General features: G+C 39.3%; 1 protein-coding gene across 5 annotated transcripts in view; it reads right to left on the reverse strand.

The window, feature by feature from the left end:
• rapgef1b (Rap guanine nucleotide exchange factor (GEF) 1b) overlaps positions 1-22,312 on the reverse strand; it is a 74,434-nt gene extending 52,122 nt beyond the window's left edge. For 3 of the 5 annotated variants that reach the window (XM_074690096.1, XM_074690095.1, XM_074690094.1), the window contains exon 1: positions 21,954-22,311. In XM_074690096.1, the coding sequence (XP_074546197.1) occupies positions 21,954-21,981 (28 nt within the window). In that variant the 5' untranslated portion in view covers positions 21,982-22,311. Of the gene's footprint in view, positions 1-21,953 lie in introns of all 5 variants that reach the window. The other 2 variants (XM_074690093.1, XM_074690092.1) reach the window with 1 other exon arrangement.
• Positions 22,313-26,541: the final 4,229 nt, after the last annotated feature.

The raw sequence follows: 26,541 nt of genomic DNA on the forward strand, positions 1-26,541 counted from the left end.
GTAGCCAATGACAGGCCTCAACAAGACCGACCAATCAGAGGGAAGAGGGTTTGAAGAGCAGTTGTCTTAAAGAGACAGCAGCTAAAACACAGCATTTCAGAAAAAGGCTGAAAACAATGTTTTCTAAACATCCATCTGAGGAAATACTTTTTGAGCTTTACATCTTTACGAGATCTTGATAAAATCTTCGCAAGACTTGAAATGATGATGAGATGATGTTAGATTCTCCAAACAGCGTTTTGACATGTGAGTTGGAGAGGGTCTCAAACACCAAGGTCTGCCCATAAAAAGGCCCCAATTTATTTTTTTTATTTTTTATTTTATTTTCTTATTTTTTTAATTATTTGTATTATTTTTTAAAATATTTTTATTATCTTTTTTAAAATATATATATATATTTTTTTTAAATATTTTTTTCTCTTCCTTTTGTTGCTGTTTTTATAATTCTGGTTGTTTGCGCTGTTTTCATTAATATTATTATTTTGGACAACTCAATTTGATAAATGTTGAGCTTTGACCCTGATTAAAAAGATAAAGTAGTATATAAAAAAAGGCCCCAAAAGGGCTGGCCAATCAGAGGGAAGGGGGTTTATAGAGCAGTGGTCTTTAAGAGACAGCAGCTAAAACACAGCATTTCAGACAAAGACTGAAAACAGTGTTTTCTAAACATCCGTCTGAGGAAATACTTTTTGAGCGGTACATCTTTACGAGATCTTTACAAAATCTTCGCAAGACTCAAAATAATGATGACATAACAAGAGATTCTCCAAACCACGTTCTGACATGTTGGAGGGACGGGTCTCAAACACCAAGGTCTGCCCATAGAAAGGCCCATATTTTTTATATATATTTAATTTCATTTTCATTTATTTATTTTATTTCATTTTATTATTTTTTTAAAATATTTTATTTATTTATTTATTATTTTTTTATTTTTCATTATTTTTTTTATTTTATTTATTTATTTTTTTCTCTTCCTTTTTTTGCTGTTTTTTTTTTTTTGTTTTTGCTTGTTTGCGCTGTTTTTATTGAGGCAATTCAATTTGATAAATGTTGAGCTTAGACTCTGATTGAAAAAATAAAGTGATCCAAAAAAAAGGCCCCAAAAGGGCTGGCCAATCAGAGGGAAGGGGGTTTTGTGAAGCAGGAAGCCTTAATGTGACACCAAAAGTGTTTCAATGAGACATTATGTAACACCTAACTGTTAAAGCATAGAATAATATTCAGCTGTTTTAACATCTAAACTGAGCTTTCATTGAGCTACACAGATAAACCCGATGACTTCTTGTATTTCCCACAGAGGAAACTGATTTCACCAGCTGAGGCTGTTCTCAAAGCCCATGAAGGAAAGTTTTGTCCCTCTTAGCGAGTTAAATTTTAATACTATCACAGGATTAATCCAGAGTGAAGCTTTCCAAGAACTTTTCTGGCTTTGGTTTATTAATGAAAAACTTCCTGTGGAAATGTTTGATGTCGTCTCAATCACATGAGTGCTTTTTTTTTTTAATCCTGTGTGCCCAAATGTAGGCCAGGAGACTGGACGGTGTTGTTTCGGAAGAGGGTGGGACCATCAGGCCTGTGTATTGTGTGGAGGCATAAACATTTACACGTATCGAGCCTCCATGTGTCCTGTGTTTAACTCCCTCTGACCAGCGTCTGTTCGTCCGTTCGTCTGCGCTCCTCTCTGCTGTTTGTTCACCCCTCAGCTCCTCCTGTACTGTGATGACACCATTGTTTGTCCACATTTTCACATAATGAAAAAAGTGTTTCTCCAGCTATGCCCTTGGGACGATGCTGGTGGCTCGCTTGCTATATTAATCCCCTCCCCCTCTCCTTTTATTATTACTCATTCATTTTCTCCTCTTCTACCCTTTCACGCCCTCCCTTTCATGTTAGCATGTCTGCGTGTCACTGTGACTAAATTAATTGCGATTTATGAAGAATCTTCCATGAAATATCGACTCTGGCCTTTAAATTAATGCAGCTATTTGAATAATCTCCTCTTTCCTGTCCTGATGGGGTCTTTCAGTGGGCACCAGACGAGCTAATGGAACAAGTTAATGGGGGCACTTGGCACAGCGGATCGGTTTGGTTGTACTGAGAGCTATGGAGCGAGCCCCGAGGTCCAGGTCACTCAATTGTCCCATGTACAACAGGCTAACACACATAGAGCACATCCACGGTCCCAGACAAGAGACAAATGAGAACACAAAGAGTTCCTGTAAACTATTCAACCACGAGCAGAGAAAGGTTGCAGCAAAGAGGCCGCAGGGTCTGGTTTTCAACAGAATTGACAACTAATGCAACATGGTCTACAGGCGAGCTTTGGATGCCCCAGTTATAAAACAAGAAGGCTGCACACAGTTTGGCCCAGCGACAGGAAGGCTTTGGTAAACAGCGACATAGAAAAGGTCAGGGTGAGTCACAGCAGTAACATGCTAAAAAATTTGGGGATGTCCAGATAAAAAAGCTTAAGAAGATGCACATTTGAGTCTCTTAGAGGCTTTGTGTGAAATGTAATTAACTTGGGATCACTTGACTTCTCTCTGCTAGTTTCACATTTTCACATTATAAGCATGTTCAAACAAGACCAGAGCTTCAAGACTTGTTTTTTGGGCAATTTCTCAAATCAACCAAGTAAAAAAATCTTGGTATCTACACCAAAATAGGTCTAGGTACCTCAGTCAAAGAAAAGGAACCTTGAACAAAGGTCTAGATACCTTCTTCAAAGGTCTAGGCAGCTCATTTAAATGTTTAGATGTGTGGCACTTTCATTTAGGATCTAGGTACCTCGAATAGAAAAGGTACCTAGGTAGAAAAAACGTCTTGGTATCTCAATGAAAAACCTAAGTATAAACCAATGTTATCGTACAAAACATCTTGGTACCTCATTCAAGGATCCGGGTACTTAAGATATGTCACCCGTCTGTTTCTGAAACGGAAAACGAAGCAGATCAGCTATCGCAGCCATATTGGTAGTGGCAGGGGCTTTGCATACAACTATAGGGCACCTGTTGGTCACATGACCCTGAGCTTGTGCCTCTGATTGGGCGAGCTTGAGATCTTTATACCCTCTGAACGGCCGAGTTTAAAAAAAAATAACCCCCTGTACAGTTTGTGCCGATGGTGAAATTATCGACTCAGACAGGAGATGTTTTTTGAACTGGGCTGTAAATAGGTTAATTTCTGCTTTGAAAACAGCGTTTTTTGGCTTGGTGTGTATGTGACATCTGGTACTTCTGGAGCCAGCCTCTAGTGGACACTCGAGAAACAGCAGATTTTAGCACTTCAGCATTGTCTCGTATTCTTAGACCGGAGGTTGCAGCTTGATCTAGACACACAAGTCAGAGGAAAGGTACCAAGGTAAAATGTCTAGATAGTTAGGTAGAAGTCTGGGTAGTTGGGTCATAAATTCACACACTTTGGTATAAAGTCTACGTATCTTTAGTAGGGGTCTAGGTTCCTTAGATAGACATCTAATTAAGTCAATCAAATGAAATGGACCTTGATTTTAAAAAAAAGTATAGGTTAGATATGCACAGATCGATCCGTGCGATTTCCTTAATTTTGGGAGATCAGTGATCGGTGATCAAGGATCAGTGATCGGCCCATCCCTACATATAAATCTGATCTTATATACCTCCGGGAAGGTCTGACAGACAGCCATTGTTGCTTTTTGCTCTGAGACCTAAAACTCAGGACACTTTATTGGTTGTTTAAGTTAAAACTTAAAGATTTTGTTGTTTCACAGGAATTTTTTCAATGGTTTTCAATAAAGTAAGATTGGAACATTAAAGGTATATGTTGTCAGTTATAAACAATAGAAAATGAAAATCAGTATTGGCCCAAATCGGTATCAGCAGGTCAGGCTTTTTTAAAGATCAGTGATTGGAAATCAGCCCAAAATTGTGATCTGTGCACCCCTGGTCTAGGTACCCTTTATTTTAGTCTTTGTATAAAAGCTTGATTTGAAAACAGTTGAGATGTCAGATCTCTGTACATTTCTTGGGCAAAATATGGCTTCTGACATAGTTTGTAGATATCATTATTGTCATTTAACTTTTTCACTTTTTCTGGTGTTAAAAAGCAAACTAAATTGAACCAGCCCTCCAAAAATTGTAAAACAATCGAATTGTGAGAAAAGCATATTGTCCCAGCCCTACTATATAGCTTACACGGGACCTTCAACAAATGTAATCTGGGGACACAGATCCCTAAGTTTTGCAGAACCCCTTCACTCATAGATATACCTTCCAAAGGTCTTTTGGTATTTATGTCAGTTGTCTTTTAAAATACAGCCTTTACTTTAAGAGATTACCAAACCAACCACTTCTTTAGTAGCTGCTAAACAGGTTTACGTTAGGTAGCTCCCTATCATCACTTTGTAAAGTTAAAACCAGGTCATGTACAGTTTACTGTATTTCAATATGGATTCAGCAAATCCTCTGAATCAATTCCTCCAGGCCAGTGGAGGGCGCTGTGTGTGTTATTCCTGCTGTATGAATTGAGGCTGCATTGGACCAAACAACAACAAAATGGCAACCCAAGCAACCAGCAGCAATGTAAAGCCATCTTTTTCAACCTTTAAGTCTGACGTTTGGGTCGTTTTATTGCTCAAAAACGTGAGTTGACATACCACATTAGATGTTTAAACCATTTAAATCAAAATCAAATTGAATCAATATCAAATCACAACTTCAAGAATCAAAATTGGATCCAATCAAAAGGTTTTAAACAATACCCAGCCTTAGTTTTTATGTAGACAAACATGAGTTGAGGAATTTTGGGGTTCAGATTCAAAACTCTGTCTACACAGCCGAGTCAGCACGGCACCAGGGACAAGTCGGCAGACGTGACAGAAGTCGTAAGGCCGGACACGGTTCGTCGCACACATTCCCGCTGTAATACTTGAATACTGTGCAAGTACATTAGTGGTAGAGGGTTAAAGGCGGGAAATCACACACATACACCATCCTGGGTACCACTCCTGTTCCTTCCCCCCTGACGCCAAGGCCATTGGCACTATTTCCTGTCCCTTGTCTCCTTCTGGGAGAGACACTCCCTCTTTTCTGGACTTCATCTTAACTTCCAAGGTCGAACAGCACAGTGCATAAAAAACGCTGAGCACAAAGAGGCTAAAATCAGCCGGATCCTTCAATCCTGCTGTTTCTCCTGTTTTCTTGCCTCTGTTTAAAGCTCTATTTCTGAGCCGTTCAGCACAGTAAGAGGAAACCAACTGGCAGGCAGCAGGCTCACCTTTGGGTGAAACCGAAGAAGAAGCACAAAGTGCTATAAATACCTGGTTTGTCGGTATCTGTAACATCAGGCAGCAGCAGAACAGAGACACTGCGACAGCTAGAAAACGCTCTGATCTACTGAGATGAATTCTGGGAGAACAGCAGCTGCGAGAAGCAGACAGGCTCTATAAAGCACTCGAGACAGGAGAGTGATCCTACACACAGACAAACAGCCACCAGAGAGCCAATCACTTCACTGCCTGAGTACAAGACACAGACAGACACACAGAGAGGGGAGCAGAAGCAACAGCGATCTTGTGAGTAAATGGCCTCAAGCAGCGAGGAGTGGTACCACTCTACCCGCTGCGGAGCGCCGCACAAAGCCCGTCTTGTCCGTACAGCGGCCTGCTTGTCGTCCTCTCCACGCATTTTTCACGCACACATTGAAACGGACAAGGCTGACAGATGGATTACAAATAAAACATCCCATCACGGGTCAGATGCAATGTGGCTTAACTGAAGTCTTTACTTTTCAGATTGTAACAGCTTCTTAAAAATAGATTTTGTGTTAAAAATACGTCCTTGATGAATAACTTGAGTGTTTTTTTTCAAACACTTCTAAAATATCAGTCTCATAAAAAGCGCAATGACCGTTTAATCCTCGCCTTACACGTCATTTCACGTGCTCTCCCCTTCCCCATTCAGGGACTGAAAGTCCGTGAAGTTAATTTCTTTTTTTACATCTGTGGTTTGGAGCGCTGCTAAATATAGTGTTAGAGGAAAACAATGAGTGTACTGTGATGACACATATTTCTGTAAAAGGTCACATAAAACAGTTTCTAAGTTTCTCTTGTGGTTTGACATTTTTTCCACATGTTGGAGCAGGACGTGCAGCGGGGAGGAACATGATGTGAAAGAAAGCGGGACGGCGTGAGCTCAGTTGTTGGGGATCTTTTTGTTTTGGGGCTTTGTAAAAACACTACAAAATAAGATCTCTGAAGGCTTAAGGATAAAAGATATCATCTTTTTCATGATTGTACAACTGAAATGCCAAACCTTAGCTGTGTTTGAGCAGTAGTGCAGAAAAAAGAACTACTACCTAGATCTAAATAAGCACAGGCCTCAGTTTTGTAGAACAGCATAGAACGACAGGATTCTGATCTAGACAATGCAGATAAAAAAAAAATATTAAATGTGTAAAATATTATTTCATAAAAAGAAATTCATTTAATTAATTTGTTCATTAAATACATTTAAAAACCTAAAATGTGTGAAATTTTTTTATAAGAAATGAATTTAATCTATTTATTCATTGAAACTATTTCAAAAACATTAAACGTGTTAAAAATTATTAATAAGAAGAAATTTATTTAATTAATTTATTTATCAAATATATTTAAAAAACATTTAATGTGTTACAAAAATTTATAAGAAATGAATTTAATTTCATTTATTCATTAAAACTATTTAAAAAAATATTAAACGTGTTAAAAAATATTATAAGAAGTAATGAATTTAATTAATTTATTTATCAAATATATTTTTAAAAAACATTAAATGTGTTACAAAAATGTATAAGAAATGAATTTAATTTATTTATTCATTAAATTTATTTTAAAAATATTAAACGTGTTAAAGGGATGGTTCAGTTTTTTTTAAGTGGGGTTGTATGAGCTCTATGTGACCACTAAGGACATTAGATACAGTAGAAAGTCGTCTCCTCTCCCTCAGTAAGACACAAACTTTAATTGATGGTGACGAGGAAATAGACGCTAACAGGGACAGACGGTACCAAATTCAAAGGCTATTTTCTCTGCCTACAAGAACTAATATCAAAAAGTAATACCACAGTTTAAGAGTGCACTACATAAAATATTTTTTAAGTGCATTAAGTCTTCGGAAATATAAACATTTATCTGGACCTAACTGGGTCATGTGTCCTTACGCGCAGCGCTAGTGTGCTCCGTCCCCCCTCCTTCCAGCTGTAGGGAATGTAAACAAGCTATGCTTCGAGCGCTGGTTTTAGCCTCGTGTAAGTTTGATCAAGTATTGTAATTCTTTTGTTTGTACTGTACACGATGAAGTTTCATTCACTTTGGAACCAAAAGGATACCTGCATGAACCGGAGTACACAGAAGAAGAGCTGCTACAGATGGAGACTGAAAGGAATACAGAGGAGACGGACACTTTTCTTTTAGTGAAATTTGTGGGTCTTTGGCTTTCCTCACAGCCCACAAAATGTGATATTTAATGACCAAACATGTTCTTAGTAGTTCTTGCGAATGTAAAATCCTGACCTAAACCGAGCTGTTTGGATTTTGGGGATTTGCCGACATCAGCGATTCCCTTTTTTGACAATGAGGAGCAAGTCTGACCTGATTGGTTCACCGGAGCAGATACCCCCGCACCCCCCTCCCTGCTGCTGGAGAGAAATTTCTCCAATGCCAAAGTTGAAGAGCCATCACTGCTCTGTTTTTGGCTGTAAACAGCCACACAGTTCCATGCTCAAGCTTCCCATCTCAGAAGAAGACAGACTAAGTGTCTAGAGTTCATTTATCAGGAAATGTTCCAGCTACACTCAGAAAAAACTGAGCATGTGTGTGCTAGTCACTTCACAGCCGACTGCTTTTCCAACTTTGGACAGTCCAACAGAGGGCTAGCCAATAGACTGGTCCTGAATCCAGGCGCATTACCAACCATCCTCCAACAAACCTGGGACCCTGGAAATGTGAGTATTTTAAATGCTGTGTGCTGTGGAGCAGATGGAAGAGCTTTTCCTCAGAGTCCCCCATGTCTCTGTGTTAGCTTCAGGATGCTAACTTTAGCTGCGGTTAGCCTGTTGTTTTAGCCTATGATTTTACGGTAAACGAGCTTCTCTGTTTTCTAAACATTGTGCACTCGGAGCTCGTGGCACCGCTCTCAGTGACGTGGAAGAGCGGGGCGGTATCAGCGGTGGCTCATTTACATATGGAGGCCACGCCCACTAAATCAGAGCGTTCTGAACAGAGGGGCTATGAGAGCCTGGAAACAATGCTGCTGTGCTTGATTTATTGGCTTTTTGGACCAAAACATGTAACTACCATTTCATGAAGACATCAGTGATCCAGATTAAACTGAAGTATTTTCACTTTTACCGTAAATGAATATCGACTCCCAGCGTCAGTTATCGGTTTTCTTGACTACTAATAATCAGATTTACTCAGTAGAAAAACAGAACGTGAGCTGAACTGAACCCTGAAACTGTCTGGACTACATGCACTTACTTTACACTATCCGTGTGTTAAACAGTTTCCTAGAGGCTCATAAAACCCCATTGTTCTATGTTTTATTGCCATTTTAAAAGCACACTCTCTCATTCAGGATGTAGAGGAACATCCAAGAGGAAGTGGGTCAACGGAGGCAGATGCAGGGCTAAGGGCCCGTAACCACAGACAGAGTGAAATCTGTGAGTGTATCAAAGCATGTCAAGTCGAGGTACGATAAAGTGATATCAAACCAGTGATTCAGATTTATTTATGTACCTCAGACAAGCATGCACACTCACACGCCCACATCTGCCTCGACAACAGCTCATTTACAAGCTTCTCTCCCCAGGCCTGATTTAGACCGGCGACGGAAACTGGCAGCGACTTTGGGACATCCCCTTCATTGTGTGCCAGCTCCCTGACCCGGCCATGCCACCCTGGGGTCTGAGTGATTGGACACACACACAGTAGGAAATGATAGAAGATCCTTTTTTTTCAGAATCGGCTGTTGAGACAGTTTTCATGTCTCCCTGCTGCTTTTCATTTCATTCTGACTGCTTAGAAAACGGCACAAGGACGAGTAATTTTTCATCTTTTAGTGCTGGTCATTACAGTGTCTGTATTGTATTGTGGTCAGCAGCAAGTGCACTTCATGGTCATGAGATAAGCTGGGCTGCTGCAGTTAAGGAGGCGTGATATTGCAGGTTGTGCATAAGAGAGCTCTGTGATGATTGCTGCTCTTTTTTTTTTTTTTAGGAAGCTCATGCATGAAGTCAGACAAAATTTTACCAACAAGACGTGAAAGAAAACATCACTGAACACAAATCATAATATTATTTAATCAAAAATAACCTGGCAAGTGATATCCATAGTTTAAAAAAAAAATCAAAGTTTTTTAATGTAACATGTCTATTTCTCCATATATGGACTTGCAATGCTGTGTTTATGTCCAGCATGGAAAATATGATACTGTTTGATTTTACATTCCTATTGATACCTAGTTGTAATGCCCTATTCCTGCCAGATGGTGGCAGTAGCACGCCCTAGAGCTGTTTGAAAAATGTGTTACATAACAGTAGAAGAAAAAGAATGGTGAATGCATCAGTTAGCAAAAGAAAACATTACGTAAGCTTCATAGCATAGTTGCTAACATCAAAGAAACGTATACAAAATGAACATAAAAGTTTGTTTCTGCTTCTTTTTTGAAAACCCGGAGAGAGCTGAAGCGAGCGTCCTGAGGGGTAAGGAGGAAACACACGCTAATATGGGTGATGGCACCAAAGATACGGTTCTTAAGCCGCCTGCCACAGTCCCAGTGTGGGAATATTTCGTTTTTTATCAGAATGAACAAAGTGTGAGCTCATGAACACCAACGAGCTGATATGTTGCATTTGTTTGAAAATAGTGGCGACGAAGAAGAAGAAGGGGAGGTGCAGCGGAGCCTTGTTCTTTGACAATCCGCTCTTACTGAGGCTTTTGGTCTGCAAAGTAAATAGAAATAAAAGCGCCAAATGGGGGCGCTCAAAGACAGCTACATTGAGAAAAGACGACTATGGAAAGGACCAAAGGTTGGAGTGCCCGGGGTTAAACGTAATCGAAAAAGTATGTTCTGTCTGTTTTTTGGATCAAGAACAGGAAAAGAGACATAAAAGAAGAGGGTTCACTCTGCTTAGGTAGTTTTAGTGTTTACATGGTCATAGAAAAAAAAGACTATTTGGGTCTTTAAAGATCGTTCAAGATGCTCTGAAACTGGCTGGCAGCTAATGAGTAAATATCAGCTGATACAAATATTGATACTGATATATTGATATATTGACTGAGTTAAAATAGAACAGGCTGTCATCGACAAATCGCCGAATAATGCCAGTGACTATGGAGTCGTATTTTAGCTTGAAATGCCCGTCCTTTGTAGGGAGTAGAGGGTATGTGGGGTACGTATGATTATTGTGCCAAACCAATACCAGTTTGTGTTAATCTGGACACGGCACAGTTTGATTGGGCTGAAAATGAGGAAACATCACTCAGGACAGCTGCATCCTTTGTGAATCTGCTCCAGATTAGAATCAGCTGATTCTGCTTTTTAAGTTTAAAGAGGGGAATCATCCTCTTCGTTACACTGTGAATCAAACCTTGAGACTGTGTCATCCGTCCCATCATGCAGTCTGCCTCAGTCTGAGTGAGAAGCAAGAAGACGACGCACATCAACTCACAAACACTTGACTTAAACGCTGCACTGGAGCGCAGCGCTCAGATTTATTAGTCCAAACACGCTGCAGACTGTGTGTTTTCAAAACAAGATGTTATGGCACTCAGTGCTGTGTAATTACACAATGATGGACTCAACTACCTTAATTATGGAGCCTACATGTGCTACGGGCTCACCAGGGTGGATGTGTTCACACGGCTTAACCGACGAGGCACAAACTGAGTAAAAACACTCATACATCACACAGAATTAACTCCAACATGTGGGTCAACAATCAGGCTAAGCTGCAGAGATGAGGCGAGGCAGGCAGGTGGGATTAAAGAAGCTCCGCCACGTAACAAACCAAATTTGATAATATAAAACTGAGTTAACACAACAACACCTTGGTGAGCCAGCATCAGATGGATGTGCAGTCTGTCTGCAGGCTCTGGGGGGTGATAAGGCGGAGAGGCAGCTTGGAGTGCAGCGTCCTCGGGCTGGGTCCACCCAAAGCTTCAACGGAGCAAATGAGCACCTTCCATAAAGCCACACGACACAAAAAGCACAGCGAGGAATGTCCCCTGCATTTCATTCTGCCAGCAGGACGGTTTTACATTAAAGCTCCAAAACTGGCAGCCGCCTCAGACGGAGGAGCACACATTCCAAAAACACAATGCTAACGTGCGTTTGTGCCGCACAAGAGAAGCTGGAAACATTCACAGCGTGAATAAAACTACAGAAACAAGTGACTCCAGAAAGTTTGAACGTGTGCTTTTTGGCTTGTGTTGGAAAGTCTCAAGTTTCTTTAGTATAGTTTTTAATTTTCTACCATGAATGAAAAAAAAAAATAACTAAACTTTATAAAATTGAAAGAGTCTGCAAGAATTTTGGTTACTTGACAGTAAACACTAACTTAAACTGAGCTCCTTCTACCACCTGTAGCATCACGCTTCTCCCTGGGAGAGACTCGAGAGCCATGCACCTGACTTAGCATGCGAGCACAAGCAAACCACAGGTATCTACCCCTGCTGCTCTCCAGATTCCCAAAAGCAAGTGAAAGTTGAGCCGAGTTTTGTGTGTTTCTTCTGCTATGCTACGTCCGCTATCATAGCTACTCAGGATAGCTTCTACCACTCCCTCTCACCAACACGCAAAGTAACTTGCCCACTGGGTGCACTGTGATTGGCTGAGGTAACTACGACTACTCTCCGCCCAGAAACATCTAGATAAAACCAACACACCAGCATCCAGGCTGAAGAGGGGGCTTGAGGCAGACACAGACACTGACACACGTTAAGAGACTGCTGAGTCCTTAAAAATTACCATACTGTAAATATGTTAATTTTTGACATAAAAATCAGTTTTACAATTGGTATGTACATGGATTAAGGTGATTTCAGACCCAACCTCTAGTGGACACTCAATGAACTTGTCAGGACTAGAGGTTGCTGCTTGTTTTTTACAAATTTAATACGTTAACTTGATCAATTTGACATACTTTAACCCATTCAGACTGAACACAACATCTACGTGATTCCTTAAAGGCTGAATTCAACGTTTAGGTCGCTTCAGATGGTGTCACCATTTCAAGTCAGGTGACCGATAAAATGCACTGTGACTCACTGAAAAACAGGTGAAGGGAAGGACTTTCATATTTCGGGATTTTATTATTTTTATGACAACACTGTGGGCTGTGATTTGCTGAAATGAAGTGAAATGAAGTAGAAAGTTTGTGTTAACTTTTGTTTCTTTTTACGACCAGTTTTTCGTCACCATCTGACCTGACGTGTAAATGACCTACGTGTGAAATAGAGGAGGTCCTCAACTTACGTGGTTCTCAACTAACATCGTTTCAACTTTACCACACCAATAAATATATGTACGTAAGAAAATAGAGAAGGTTTTGAAGTTACGCCACTATGTTTGTACTAGTTTTTGTCATGTAGTGCGTATGAATACGCAGCTACTCGGTGCTACGCGGTCATCAGCATCGTCCACTTTGTCTCTAGTCGCGTCAAAGTGTAGATTGTCTGTTTAAATTGAAATGTCTATTTTTCCTGATCCAGATTATTTAATATTGAGTATCGGCTGATACCAAGTCCCGCTCCAATTTTTGGGTTTGGAGATAAACTTTGCTGAAGAAGTGAGAAACTGAAGTAGCACAGTTTTTTGTTATGTGTATTAAAAATAATGAATAGTAAAAAATAATACTTAAAGCTCATTAAGTCCATTTAACTTAGTCCAGCTAGTTTTGAAGCCCGTCGGCGGGGTCAAAATACCACTTATTTTTAAATGACTGGCATTTACAAGCCATTTGTCCAACCCAAGCACTGAAAACTCTTGGGTAATAGCCAGATACTCAAGTTTCCGAGGGTACCTGAATGTATCACATATGAAGCTTGAAACATGTCTTAACATGATGCAAAAAGATGGGACAATGACCGGTTTGGTTGCTAAATTCTGTCTCGGTTTTTCTGAGGAGTAGGTGTTTGGCAGCAATTTTTGCTTTATGACGGCTAACATGAATGATAGGTTGAGTGGATCTGATAGCATGTCCGATCAACAATACTTTAAAAAATGGCAAAATTGGACCAATCCGATACTAGGGATTGGGACATCCCTAGTCTATTTTAATTGTCTGTAATGTTTTTTACATGAATATGATGTATAAAACATGTATTTGGATAGTTATTTAGAGATTTAGGGGGCATTTAGGGTAAAAATCTGACTTGTGTGGAATTTTGGGTTACAACATGCCGTAGGAACGGAAATCGTTCGTAACTCAAGGATTGCCTGCATGTGGTAACCAGCCTTAAAGGTATACAGCAGGGGTGTTTAAATTCGTACTAGAGAAGAGAAACTGAAACTTAAGTATCAATCCCAACTGATCCCAACGTTGGCATCCATATATATTTAAAGTTTAGATTGACTGGCACACCACTACTCATAACTATATATATTTTTTTATAAATGGATCGAAGGGCCACACGCCGAAAGGCAAAGAACCACATGCGGCTTGTGAGCCACAGGTTGGCCACCCCTGGTATACAGGATGTATCCACCTCACAGTGTTGAAAAAAAAGTTTTTAAGCATTATTAATTAATAAATAATTAATTGTTTCTTCTGTTTTTCAAGTTTCAATGAACTTTTCTTTCAAAATAAAAAATGTCTTAAAAAATGAAAATAGGACTTTGTTCGTACTCGAACTCTTAAAGTATGATGTCACTAGGCCTCTTTCCTTTTATGGTGCCATGATGTTTTGTTTTTATCAGTTTATTCGTCTCTTTTTGTTGTTATGAACTCTGCTATGACCTGCCATGGCGTGAAAATTAACCTTTTGGCTAACTCTGACATATGAACATGGATGCTGCACTGAAACGTTCAGAAATAGGCACGGTCAGGGCGCAGATGGCGTATCGGTCTAGGTCGTGTCCCATGAGGTTTGCCCTCGAGCGGGTGGCCAGGGTTACATCCAGCCTGTGGCCTGTTTCCCGCGTCTCTATCCACCGACTTTTCCCCTCGAATTAAAGGCATTAAAAGTCTGAAATAATAAGTAACGAAAAAGGAGACAACTGTGCATATGTTTGTGTCTTTACCTGCGTCCTCATCCTGATCTCCTTGCAGAGAGGAGTCAGTGTCCTCTGAAGAGGCCTGGCTCCTCCAGCTGATATTTCCCATCCAAAAAGAAACCCAGAGTCCACTCAGATAGATCCAGGAGCGTTTGTCTGACTCTCACACGTCTTGTACTCCAGAAACTTGCTGGTCAGGCTGGCATTTTCACAGATATCACTCAAAAACACTGCTGAGAGTTAGTCACAACTCCTGACCGCGTGATCATCCTGTCCTGAGTCAGGCAGGCTGCGAGCCACAAATAGCACCAGGAGAAGGCAAGACAATCGAATTGAAGATTATTTTTCATGCAAAAAGAGGTGGTAAAGAGGTTACGACTCTGATGCATGAAGCTGTCAGTGGATAAATGACCTGCTGTGTGGCGTGTGGGCCAACACGCAGCAGAGAAACAAAGTTGAGCATCATCTTACAGGATGAAGCTCGTCTGAGGAAAGTGTCTCGAGAGCAGAAGATGAAAACAACCCGTGTTGAATTACATGTTAGATCCCTGAAAACAAATCTTAACTGCCATCTTTAGCTCCTGGAAGGACGTCTGCGAAGTACGCACGCTACAAAAACCTGATTGCCTTCCTGTTGCACGTCGATAACCCGTCTCCGGTCGTTACCAAACGTCTACCCCATCCATTTCTCAGCCTGAGTCTCTCTGCTCAATTCCCTCCTTCCTTCTGCTTTCCCATGCACTGCCCACATTCAAAAAACTAATTACAACACAGCTAGACCTATATGTGCAAAGCAAGCCTCTCATTCTGCGGGGAGAGGGAAGAGGAGGGAGGGTGAAATGCTTTCTGCCATCAAACCTCAAAATTGCAGCATGCCAAACCCAGACCCAGAGCGGGCTGTGTGCAACAGCGGGATCACTCATCAGCAATGCGCTCGACCTAATCGTCAGGGGATCCCTTTTGTAATCCCGGCTGCTTCAGCTCTTGCTCAGAGTTTTGGTGACTAAGGCATGTTGGTGTGGATATTTCCAGAATGATATTTAAGTCTGAGGCGGCACGGCGCGGCGAGCACTTGGCAAACACAAAGCCATCAGACGGACTTACACTTTAGTGTTAGCTCCAGGAATGCTCCAGAGTAAACTCTTTGCATTGCAGCTCAACTGTTTCAAAGGCAAACACACTCCCGCGGCGTGTACGAGGGGGCAAGGAGCCTAAAATAAGGAACTGATGGATCAGTTCCTCTGCAGCTGGCTACTACCATTGACTGTCCAGTCAGAGACGAGTCTGCAGGCTAATTTTAAAACGCTGTGCTACTCCCACACATTTTGTTACCAGCGCTGGCATGCCAAAACTGTTGTGTCACAACTCGAGTCACACTGTGGGGAAAATAAGGAGGTTTTGCAAGAGCAGAAATTAAAAATATGCATGTACGCAAATATGACGGGGAAGTTAAGGCGTGTTTCTTGATGTGTCTGCAGGCACGGCGTGCAAAAAAGCATCAGATGACACACAATCTGGGATATTTAGACAAAAATACAGGTCATTTTTAGGCTCCTTATCTTCTAGATGGTTTGAATTTCTTTCATTTTTGACTTTTAAAACGTGACAATAAGGAAACTGTAGCAGTGAGAAGAGAGATCTGTGTTTTTTTCTGCAGAAAGATACTCAGAAGAGTGACAGACATTGCACTAGGTATTTTAATTGACCGTCATTTTTACGGACAGGTCGTAAAAATTCCTTTATAATAAAAAATGATCCCTCAATTAAAAACCTAATAATGAGACCTGTTAGTTATGAATTATATATTTTAGCATGTCATCACAAAAGCAACTTGAATACAACATGTAGCATTAATTATGCAGGAAATTTAATTGCTTATTAGGCAGAAAGAGAAAAAATTGATTAAAAAAATTGACGAATTTTTGTAATTAAACTGGAAAAACTCAGAACTGTTTTCAAGATACAGGAGGTTCTCGACTTACGTGGTTCTCGACTCGCATCATTTCGACTTTACGACGCCAATAAATAAATGTACGTAAGGAAATAGAGGTTTCAAAGTTAAGCCGCTCTGTTCCTAAGGTCCTACGATGCGTACCGTATTTTTCACACTATAAGGCACACCTAAAAGCCTTCAGTTTTCTCAAAAGCCAACAGTGCGCCATATAATCTGATGCGCCTTATATATAGATTAAGTAAGGATTAAACTACTCAGAAGGGTGCGTTAGACCGTTGTAAGGCACTCTGCGTAGTAACACCACTCCGCTGTGCGTCGTGGTGTTCCCACTCCACGTCGTGCCTTAGAACGGTCTAAGGCACACTTCCTCGTTGTTTAATCCGCTCATACCTTGGTCCCACAAACTGTAAACTTTAAAAGAAATAATGAATAATTGCTGTAAACTTGCTAAATGTGCTCAAATATAGGAACTATTCCCAGTTTGAGTCTGCACTGATGTGTAAAACTCTCTTAGAATAGTATTTAGCATAAGTTTAGTAATAGGATTTTTTTATCTAGTTCTCATCGTGTCGTAAAACGGCGCTACCTCCGCTGCAGAGCCAGAGCTGGCTACGAGGCGCTCGCCGCTTAGTGTATCAGTCCGTGCGCGCGGCGTGCCAGATATAAACAAACACAGGTAGTCTGCCAGGACGAAGAGACACGATGAGAACTAGAGCCTTATTTAGCGGTGTTTTTGTGTGAAAGTAACGCGCTGACAATTCTCTAAATAAAGAGTGAATGCAGACCCATATCAGATTTTTTCGGTGTTCAGTGTTTCGGTATTTGTGTTTTTGGTCAAGTAAAGTATGGCCCGTCTGAGTGCAGAGGAAACCAGCAGAGGAGCAGGGAGGGGGTGTTTGGTGCGAGTGCTCTGGGCTTCTGCTGCACAAAATCACTGCTGTAGGGGTAATTTCTGCTCTAAACCTTGTGATAGGACCCAACTTGTTCCATCCCGGAGAATCACTTTAAAGCAATTATCTGTCCTATTAACAAATCAGACCATACTCAAAAGACGGGAAGAACTTTGAGGGAACTGTAAAGTTGTTTATCTTCATCTGTGTCTCTTGCTTCTTTTGGGTTTGTTTCCACTATAAGATGTGACAACAGAGATAATGTCCCAAGGCGCCTGATTACTTCATTAAAAGCATTAAACAGACAAACACAAACAATATTTATTTAGGTTATTTTCTGCTTTACGTTCACAGAATAACACTGGGTAATGGTTGAGCAGCTACAATAAATCTCGGCTCTCTTTTCTCCGACACGCTCCTCACAAAGTCTGAATTTACAAACACAAAAACGATCCTAAACTCCGGCCTCCTCCACCCAGTTCATTCAGGATGAGGTAAGCATTAGTTGTTTGGCTGCCTGTCGCCTTTTGGGCAACACCAGCACGAGCTGAATGTGCTGCTGCTGTGCTACAGTTCCTGAGTGATGAAGTCATGTGGGCGCGTGTGTAAAGCATTAGGTTCGGTGTTGAAACAGACAGAGCTTCTCTTACAGGTGACACCCTAACTGAGCATGACACAAGCGGGCGCAGCGGCTACTCCAAACAAGCAACAGTGTGTGTCTGTGTTTACCCTTAAAAGGCAACATCACACAGTAGCTATGGATGCAGCTTGTGACTCCAGAGAAGCAGCACGTCCATGCTTCTGGGAACATGCTATCACGTTTTCAACTGTAACCCATGACTACATCCGTGTGCAGGAATCCCTTCTGCTTCACAGGAACCTTATTCCGTCTTTTCCAAATCTTCCCTTTAATTTGCTCCTCGAGGCACCAGTGTATTAATCTCCATCTGTCAAGGTCTAAAATGGGTCTTTTTTACTGTATTCTCCACATAGACAACAGTCCCCCTTTGAAAACCAGCTTCCTCACACACACACTCTTCTTCTCTCAGGGGACGAGGCTTAACAGGCTGACACTGGAGTTACACAGTTTTTCAGGGCTACCATGAGACTCCAGCTTTGCCCCTTTCTTTCCATTTCACTGGCATCCGGCGTAGTGTGTGTGTCCTCTGGGTATAAATGTGGGATCGATGGGCACATGTCAGAGAGGGCAGGTCAGTAAATGACCCAGTAAACACAGCTATGAGAGCCTGGGGAGCACATGTATGAAAGATACTGGAGATAAGACTGTAGCTGTCATCAAAACACACTTCTTATTTGTTTTTTTAAGCCCTTTAAGGTCATTTATCCTCTCAGTTTTACTGTAATAACAAGTCATTTAAAGCCTTTTTTGGAAGGTCTTATTTTATTCGTCATATCTAGGAACAAAAACATTGTTTGTTCTTGTGCAACTCTTTTTTCCTCGGCTCTATTTTTACAGATAACATAAAAAAAAAGAGTCAAGATTGAAAAACTGCGTTGTTAATGGAATTGTTAGTGTAGTTAAAGGGGACATATCATGCTAGTTTCTCCTTTTCACTATGCCAGACTAGGATGCCTGTAAAGCATTTCTGCCCTCAGTACAAGTCATTTAGTTCCTTCATTGCCCCACAATAGTGTTCTCAATATCCTCAGTTTAGGCCATTCTGAAGATCTTGTTGAAACGCTCCGTTTGGAGAATGACCTCCAGTAACCTCGCAACGTCACAGCCCTTTGTGCTCTGATTGGTCAGTTCTATCAGAGAGGCGGAGGGGGTAGAGCCAGGAGGCGGTTTTTGCAGCATGGCAGTATTGACAAAATAGCCACATTGAATGGAGCAGACCGAGCGAGTTTGCTGTTTGCCAAAACTTCACCGTAAGGCATTGATAGCACTAATAAAATGGCAGAGTGTAGTATACGTCCTTTTGTATTGGACCCCGAGTCAGACCCGGACGGTTCTGCAGCTCAGGAGGAAGAAAATCCACCTGGACACAGATCATCTCAGGACTCTTCAGTGTGGTGAGTCAAAGCGGTACTGTAACATGTATAGTTTATACGTGGAAATATAGGCAGACTTCACCAATAAACTATTTCTATAACAGGGCTCCATCCTGCTCCTTCACTTTTCTCTGTCTGTTTTATCCATCATCGTCGGTTCGTCACTATGTTATTACTGCAGCATTATTGTGGTCCAGGTTCACAGTGCATGTCAGAACAAGCATTCAAATATTGCAGTCTCACAAGTATTACGACGTCTGCTAAAACTACAGTGTTTTAACTGCTAATTCACCATGTAAAGCCAAGCTGCTCAGCAGAGCAGAGTCCCTGCATCCAGCACTCAGTCAGTCGGCTCTTGGTGGGTGTATCCCTCGGTGGCGGTTGTGTGACTAACTGACATCACAGAGGAGGAGCTGCTTTATCAGATTACTCCAATAAAAAGAAAGGATCCTCGTGTCGTCATGAAGGTCGAAATCTCGCGGCCATCTGCCTATTTTCAGAGGCACCAAATCTTGTTCTAGGATATCAGAAAAAAAAATCTAATTTTTTGAAAATTCAGGGGGTGAAAGGTCTTGTTTTCAAATTTATTATATTATATGTAAGTATTAAATCAGGGATCAGCATGATATTTCCCCTTCAACATAAGTCACTGATGAAAAACTGTATGTTTTGATCTCACTGTGAAGAATGTATGTTGACGTATTTCACTTAAGAGTAAAAGCCTTTGCACACCAACTGCGACGCAAATAAACGCCACGAAATTGCGAAAAATATTCAATTTCTACAGCTATTCTCCAAATGATATCTTATAATCGTATTTGTAGTTTTTATGTCTTTTGTCTTAAAGAACCAGATGCTGGGACATGAAAACCATCAATGTTGAATGTTTGGTATGTGACTTGTCAACAGCTAGCATTTTGATTGGTCAGATAGGCACTTGTCCCGAGCAAAACTTTGGAAAAATTGACCTCGGTCCGAAAAAATAGAAGCCACAATTTTGCTCAGTGAAATAATGTAAGATCACTGAAGAAAAAGGGTCAAAAGAGAGACATGTTACGGATTCAAACACTTGGTACAGGTTTAAAACCGATGTCTGAACTGCTTTATGAATAAATTTAAAACGAAGACACTTTGACTAGAGGTAAAAATAAAATTAATATCAACTGAAACTAGAAATATTTTGAGTTTTTGTTGACTAAAACCAAAATTAACACCGATTACTAGTTAAATAGAGTAAATAAAATGCACTTCTCAATGCCTCCCCAAGGACTCTGCAGCTTACGACTTGTCATTGAATGCACCTCTCATATTTTTATGTATTGGTGTAATTATAACATGTCTCCAAGACATGAAGAAATTGTAAACTACTTCACATATGAAGAACGACTGACCTAGTAGAGGATGACACTCCCTCCCCCTTGTGTGTGTGTGTGAGTGTGTGTGTGTCAGTTTACTGCAGGCATCACTGGACAGGAGTGTATGAGGAGCGAAGCAAGGAGACAGCTGGTGGAATGGGATGCAAGTGTAGCTGGAGGGTGTAAAGTTTCCTCCATGAGACTCCCCTGTCCCCCCTCACACTGAGTGGGCTCTGCTGGGCTCTTACTTATCTCTGGAGCCGTGATAAATTAAATCTAGTGGGCCCGGTAAGGGTAAAAAAGCAACAAAAATGCCACGTGCACAACGTTGAAGTCAACAACAGAAATACACACGCCTGTCTTGGGCGTGAACGCATCACAACTCTAGGTAACAACGTAGCTAGCGCTAGCTGGCGAAAAGCTAACATTTAGCTATTGCTGCGAGCCGTTACAAACCAATTTTAGCGAAATGATAACAATAATGCAAAGACGTGATATAAATCACCTTACACTTAGTTATTTTATTGTGTTAAATGTTTCTACTCGAGTGAAAAGCTGAGATTTTCCCAGTGCTGCTGATGCATTCACACAATCATGGAATATTTACGGCCGCCGTACTGAGTGAATGGTAAAATGCCAGTGTTCCATCGAAAAATGCTTCCTATCGACATGTAGTCCTAAGCGGTTCTGGGCATGCGCAACCACAAAACTAGGAGCTTGACACCACTGGGAATATTTATCAGATATTCAGATACACTTAACCTGAAATCTGATAGAAATCTTACAAAAGGATGTCGTAACTTCCTCAGAAATACTCTGACAACTAAAATCGATCTGGGAATTAAATAAAACAAAGGGACTATGTACTTGGAGTGTTCATCGATTGGGTGTATCAGTCTTATGACATACACGTCTCTTGAATTCTTATATATAAGTTTTATTATAGAGTAAAAAAGCATATTTTTAGGTGCTGAAGTAAAAAAAAAAAAAAAAGAGGAATACATTTCAGGTTATGATAGCTGCTGTTAAATTGCTCCACGGTAGCAGTTTTTGGTGGAGCAGCACAACTCAACAAAACACCGGTGGAGTATGAGGCAAGCTACAGAATGATACCGCATTTTAATACACATGTGTAACTGAATTACTGTTTTAGTTGGACATATTTTGGTCTCAGTAATGCGTGAACCAGTTATCTGCAGTCATTAAGTAGACACGGGACAAAAGGGACCTGTGCTTTTACGGGTACATTAGCTAACACCAGCTAGCTGAATCAGTGACGTTTTATTTTAACTGGATAGCCGAGAAAAGAACAATCCATAAGGCCCAATTAAACCACCATTTACAGGGGGAAATATCCGCGCCAGGTTATCCGGAGCCCCATTTAGCGCACAAACTGGTCCATGAACACCCCACATTTGATCCATCCGTGCCCCGTGTGTGAAATACCGTTATCCAGTCTCCCGAGTCGGAGCAGTGTGGTTGAATCTACCCGGGCAGCACTTACCTTGCTTGCTCTCTATTTTTCCCGACATTTTCGTAGCCAGCAGCTGTGCTCCCACTCGCAGTTCAACAAAACGTTAGCTACAGACGAGCCTCGCCGTTGTGTCTCCTCCGATTATTCCCTCATTTTCCAAACACAGTTGTGTCCATGAGATGATTCCGCCGGGTTTACTGCGATATATTTATAGGCTACACACATTGGTACGGTCAAAAACTGTCTCCCAGTCCGTCTCCGGGTGATTTTCACTGGATACACACACCACACAGGCACACGCACACACACGTTAGTGTCTTGAACCTAGACTCCGGCAGAGAGGGCCTGAGTCAGTGTAACAGCGCCCCCCTGCGAGAGGAATTAGTCATAACGATCCGTCAACAAGAGGATGGGCGTGTTTCAGATCCAATTCAAAGAGTCCTCACAAACAAGGTTACACTAGTTTAGAGCTTTCAAACACTTTTGTCTCGGCCACTTTTATATTTTTCTTGTTTGCTTTAGTTTATGCTCATAAATACACAAAAATTTAATCAAACGACCATAAAATATGTAAAATAAGCCATAGTCCCTATGCCAGATGTATGTAATAGATTAACACAGATAATAACTTCTTTTTGCTACAACTTAATTACATTTCAGTAGTTTCATAAACATGCTCCAATATCCATTGTTTTCTTTGCAAAGCTTATTGAATTGAAAATGAAAAATGTCAAATGATTAAGAAGAATAATAAGGATTAAATCTTGTCTTTTTTTCATTATTTCTGTATTTAAGTAATTTTATGGAATTTATTGTGAAGAAAAGGCAAAAATGAGGCTCAGCTTCAGCCTACGCCCTTTTGACAGAGATTGTGACAAAAGTGTTTGTGAAAAAAATGTTTTGTGCAAGCATATTTATCTTTGTATTTATTTGATTATTTGTTTATTTGTTTGTTTATTTATTAGTAATGTGATCAGAGTTTGTGGCAAAAAAAAAATACTGGTACTCAAAAAAAAACAAAAAAAAAACAAAGAACAAACAACAACAAAAACAAAAAAAATTATATGGAATTAATTGTGATGGAAAGGCAAAAATAGGCCTCAGCTTCTGCCTACACCCTTTTTTTTAATGTTTTTTTTCCACAGAGTTTGTTAAAAAGCATTTCGCGCAAGCATGTATTTATTTATTTTTTATTTATTTATTTATTCACAAATAACATGATCAGAGTTTGTAACCAAAATAAAATACTAGTACTTAAAAAAAACCCAACAACATATATTTAAATTTGATTTGTTTTGAAATGACAAAATGTCAAATCATTAAAAAGAATAATAAAGAGTAAATAAATCTTGTCCTGATTTTTTTCCCTTATTTTTGTAACTGATATTCTGAGTAATTTTATGGAATTAATTATGAAGGAAAGGCAAAAATAAGCCTCAGCTTCTGGCTACATCTTTTTAAAAAAAACATATTTATCTTATTTTTTTCACAGAGTTTGTTAAAAAAATGTTTGTGAAAAAAAAACATTTTGTGCAAGCATATTATTTATTTATTTATTTATTTATTTATTTATTTATTTATTTATTTATTTATTCATTCATTTATTCATTTATCTATTTATTAGTAACATGATCGGAGTTTGTAGCCAAAATAAAATACTGGTACTCCAAAATAAATAAATAAATAAATAAATACATAAATAAATAAATACATAAATAAAAATAAAAGATATAAAAAAAATAAAAAAATCATATATTTAAAATTTGATTTGTTTTCAATTTTCATGCAAACTTTTTATCAATCTAGTTTTTTGTTCAGTCCCAATCTGCTGATGCCAACATTTGCGCAAATGCAGCCCTCATGAGAAAAATGACAAATCAAAATTAACAAGTCCAAACTGGCACACTGTAAACACACAGATGGAAAAAAAACAACAAGAGGAAACCACAGATGGGAAGTTTTAATGGGTGTTACATGACCTAGTTAAAGGCTTCAGTCCATGTCATCTCACAGTCATTTCTGACCTCATCATTGATCTCAGCGGCCTGATAAAAAGTCAGAGACTGTCTGTATTTCAGTGTAGTTTGATCAGGAGCAGAAGCAGAATCATCATCACAGGCCAAGAGAGAATTTAAAAACAAAGAAAAAAAAAGATGTATCTGGGGTTTATTTTCTCCTGATTTAGTATTATAACATGTTTAAAGGCCACATTCAAACAAAGGGGAATGTTCAGACTTCAGACTGTGGAGCTGAGCTGTGATACAATAACTACATCTACTACATCTTCTTTCTAGGAGTACTGTCTTGGGGCTCAGCTTATAGTTATTGTGGATGTGATCTGAGACCATTAAGCCTTTCCTGGCTCTGCAGCGCTTCCACAGGTCAGCCTTAATGGCTGCTTTAATCTGAGCACAAACCGGCTTCTGTTGGGTTAGGTAGGGATGTTTTCTTATCTGTGTCACTTCTGGTCGTTATATTAGCATGACTAACATGGTTAGCATGGTTAGCAATTAGTGTTCAGGGTTTCCTCCACCTTGGGCAAAGCTTTGTGTCATGATTATATCAGATAGTTCAAGGCTGGCTACAGAGCACCTTAAGGATATTGTGTCTGTGCATCAAGATACCTGCTTTATTAAAATAAATGTTTTATGTGATCACATCCTTATCAAATTAATTCATTTTTATAAGATATATAGAAATGTGAATTGGTGTGAATGGGATTAGACACTGATGACAAACAAACTTATTTATTTATTTATTTATTTATTTATTTATTTATGTTTTTATTTATATTTTATTTAGTTCTTATTTGAAAAGTGACATTAAGATAAATTTTGATATTATTATTTTTATTATTATTATTATTTTTATCATTACTATTATTATTTTTTTTTTTTGCTTTATTCATTTATGTGCTTTTCGTTGGTGATCATCAAATTGTTTCTTTTATTTTAATTTAATATTTATTTTTTGACAATATCATGGGCTATTTCTTAATTCCTTTTTGTTTTGTTGTTTCATTTGTTTTTATAGTTTATTGTTTTTATATTATAGATGTTTTTCTTTTCTGTATCTGGTGGTGGTTCTTAGCTTAAATATATTTCTATATTTTTCTTTACATTTAACTTTCACCTCTTGTACTTATTCTCTTTCATTTTTTTTAAAAGTTTATTTTAATGATTTAAATCACTTAGTTCTTATTGTTTTTTAAGAGTGCCATTTTAAGAGATTTTATAATAACAATGTAAAAAAATATTGTTAAAAATAATAATAATAATAATAATAATAATAATAATAATAATAATAATAATAGAATAACAATTATTATTATTACTATTATTATTATTATCATTTTCTTTTTTTTTTTTTTCTTTTTTTTTGCTTTATTTATCTATGTGTTCTCGTTGGTGATTTTTTCTGGTCAAATTTTTATCATCAAAATGCTTTTTTTTATTTTAGTTGAATATTTATCTTTTTTTGACAGTATCGTGGGCAAGGTCTTAAATCCTTTATCTCTTGTTCTTTAAATTGTTTTAATCTTTTATTGTTTTTATTTTACAGATGTTTTCCTGTTTATTAACTGGTGGTGGCTCTTAGTTTTTATATATTTTTGTATTTTTCTTCACATTTCTCTTTTACCTCTTTTACTTCTTGCCTTCTTTTTATTTCGATGGTTTATTATTATTATTTGTCAAATCCCTCTGTTCACATTGTCACTTTTTGTATAAATAAATTTCATTTTTATTTTTATTTTATTTAATAATAATAATAATAATAATAATAATAATAATAATAATAATAATTATAATAATAATAATAATTTTGTTATTATTATTATTATTCATTTATTTTTATTTTTTTGCTTCATTTGTACAAGTAGTTATGTGGTATGCCTTACTTTGTGTTGCTAACATAGAAGCACAGAGCCCCCTGTTGGCCACCCTGAAACATTGACAGCATTCCCAGGAAATTTCTGCTTCTAGCTCTTCTCCCACCTCCCACTCCCCCCTGCAGCCTTTTTTTCTTGGAGGAAAATTACAGAAATGCAGGGGTTGAAAAGTTGTAACAATAATTCCTAATTTGCCCCTGATTCCAGTAAACTGCTGACAGCAGCGTTTTCCTATTCACTGCTCCACATTATTCCAGCCATTAAAAAGAAACCATGTACATTATGTCTCCAGCATCTCAAGACGGAGCCAGCGCGGCCTGTCATCTTTATATGAATAATGGATCTGACTGAAATGATCTACGGTCTCGGAGTGATCTGGGTCAGCTCGTACGCTGCCGATGCACTCATAAAAGCAGAGGCCCGTTTCAAAAACACTGACGCAGGGAATTTGTTGCATGTTGTCAGAGGCTTCTCTGCAGCTTACCCCACCATCAACACTATTTAATCACTTATCAAACCCAGGCCTCCCGAGTCAAGGGTTCATATTTACTCTGGCTGTCATTACGCCTGCTGCTCCCTCCTGTGTTTGCTTGCACAGCAGAAACCACACCCAGGAAACAAGTGCAAAGTGCTTTCTGTATGCGTGTGCGTGCACTTGTGGGAATGTGTGGGCGTGTGTGGTGCAGGAGCAGGAGTGGAAGGAGTGGAATACCTTCCCTCAGGCTACGA

This window comes from Halichoeres trimaculatus, unplaced genomic scaffold, assembly GCF_033239565.1.
Source record: "Halichoeres trimaculatus isolate MK-OKI-2021-1 unplaced genomic scaffold, fHalTri1.1 fHalTri1_scaffold_16, whole genome shotgun sequence".
NCBI lineage: Eukaryota > Metazoa > Chordata > Actinopteri > Labriformes > Labridae > Halichoeres > Halichoeres trimaculatus.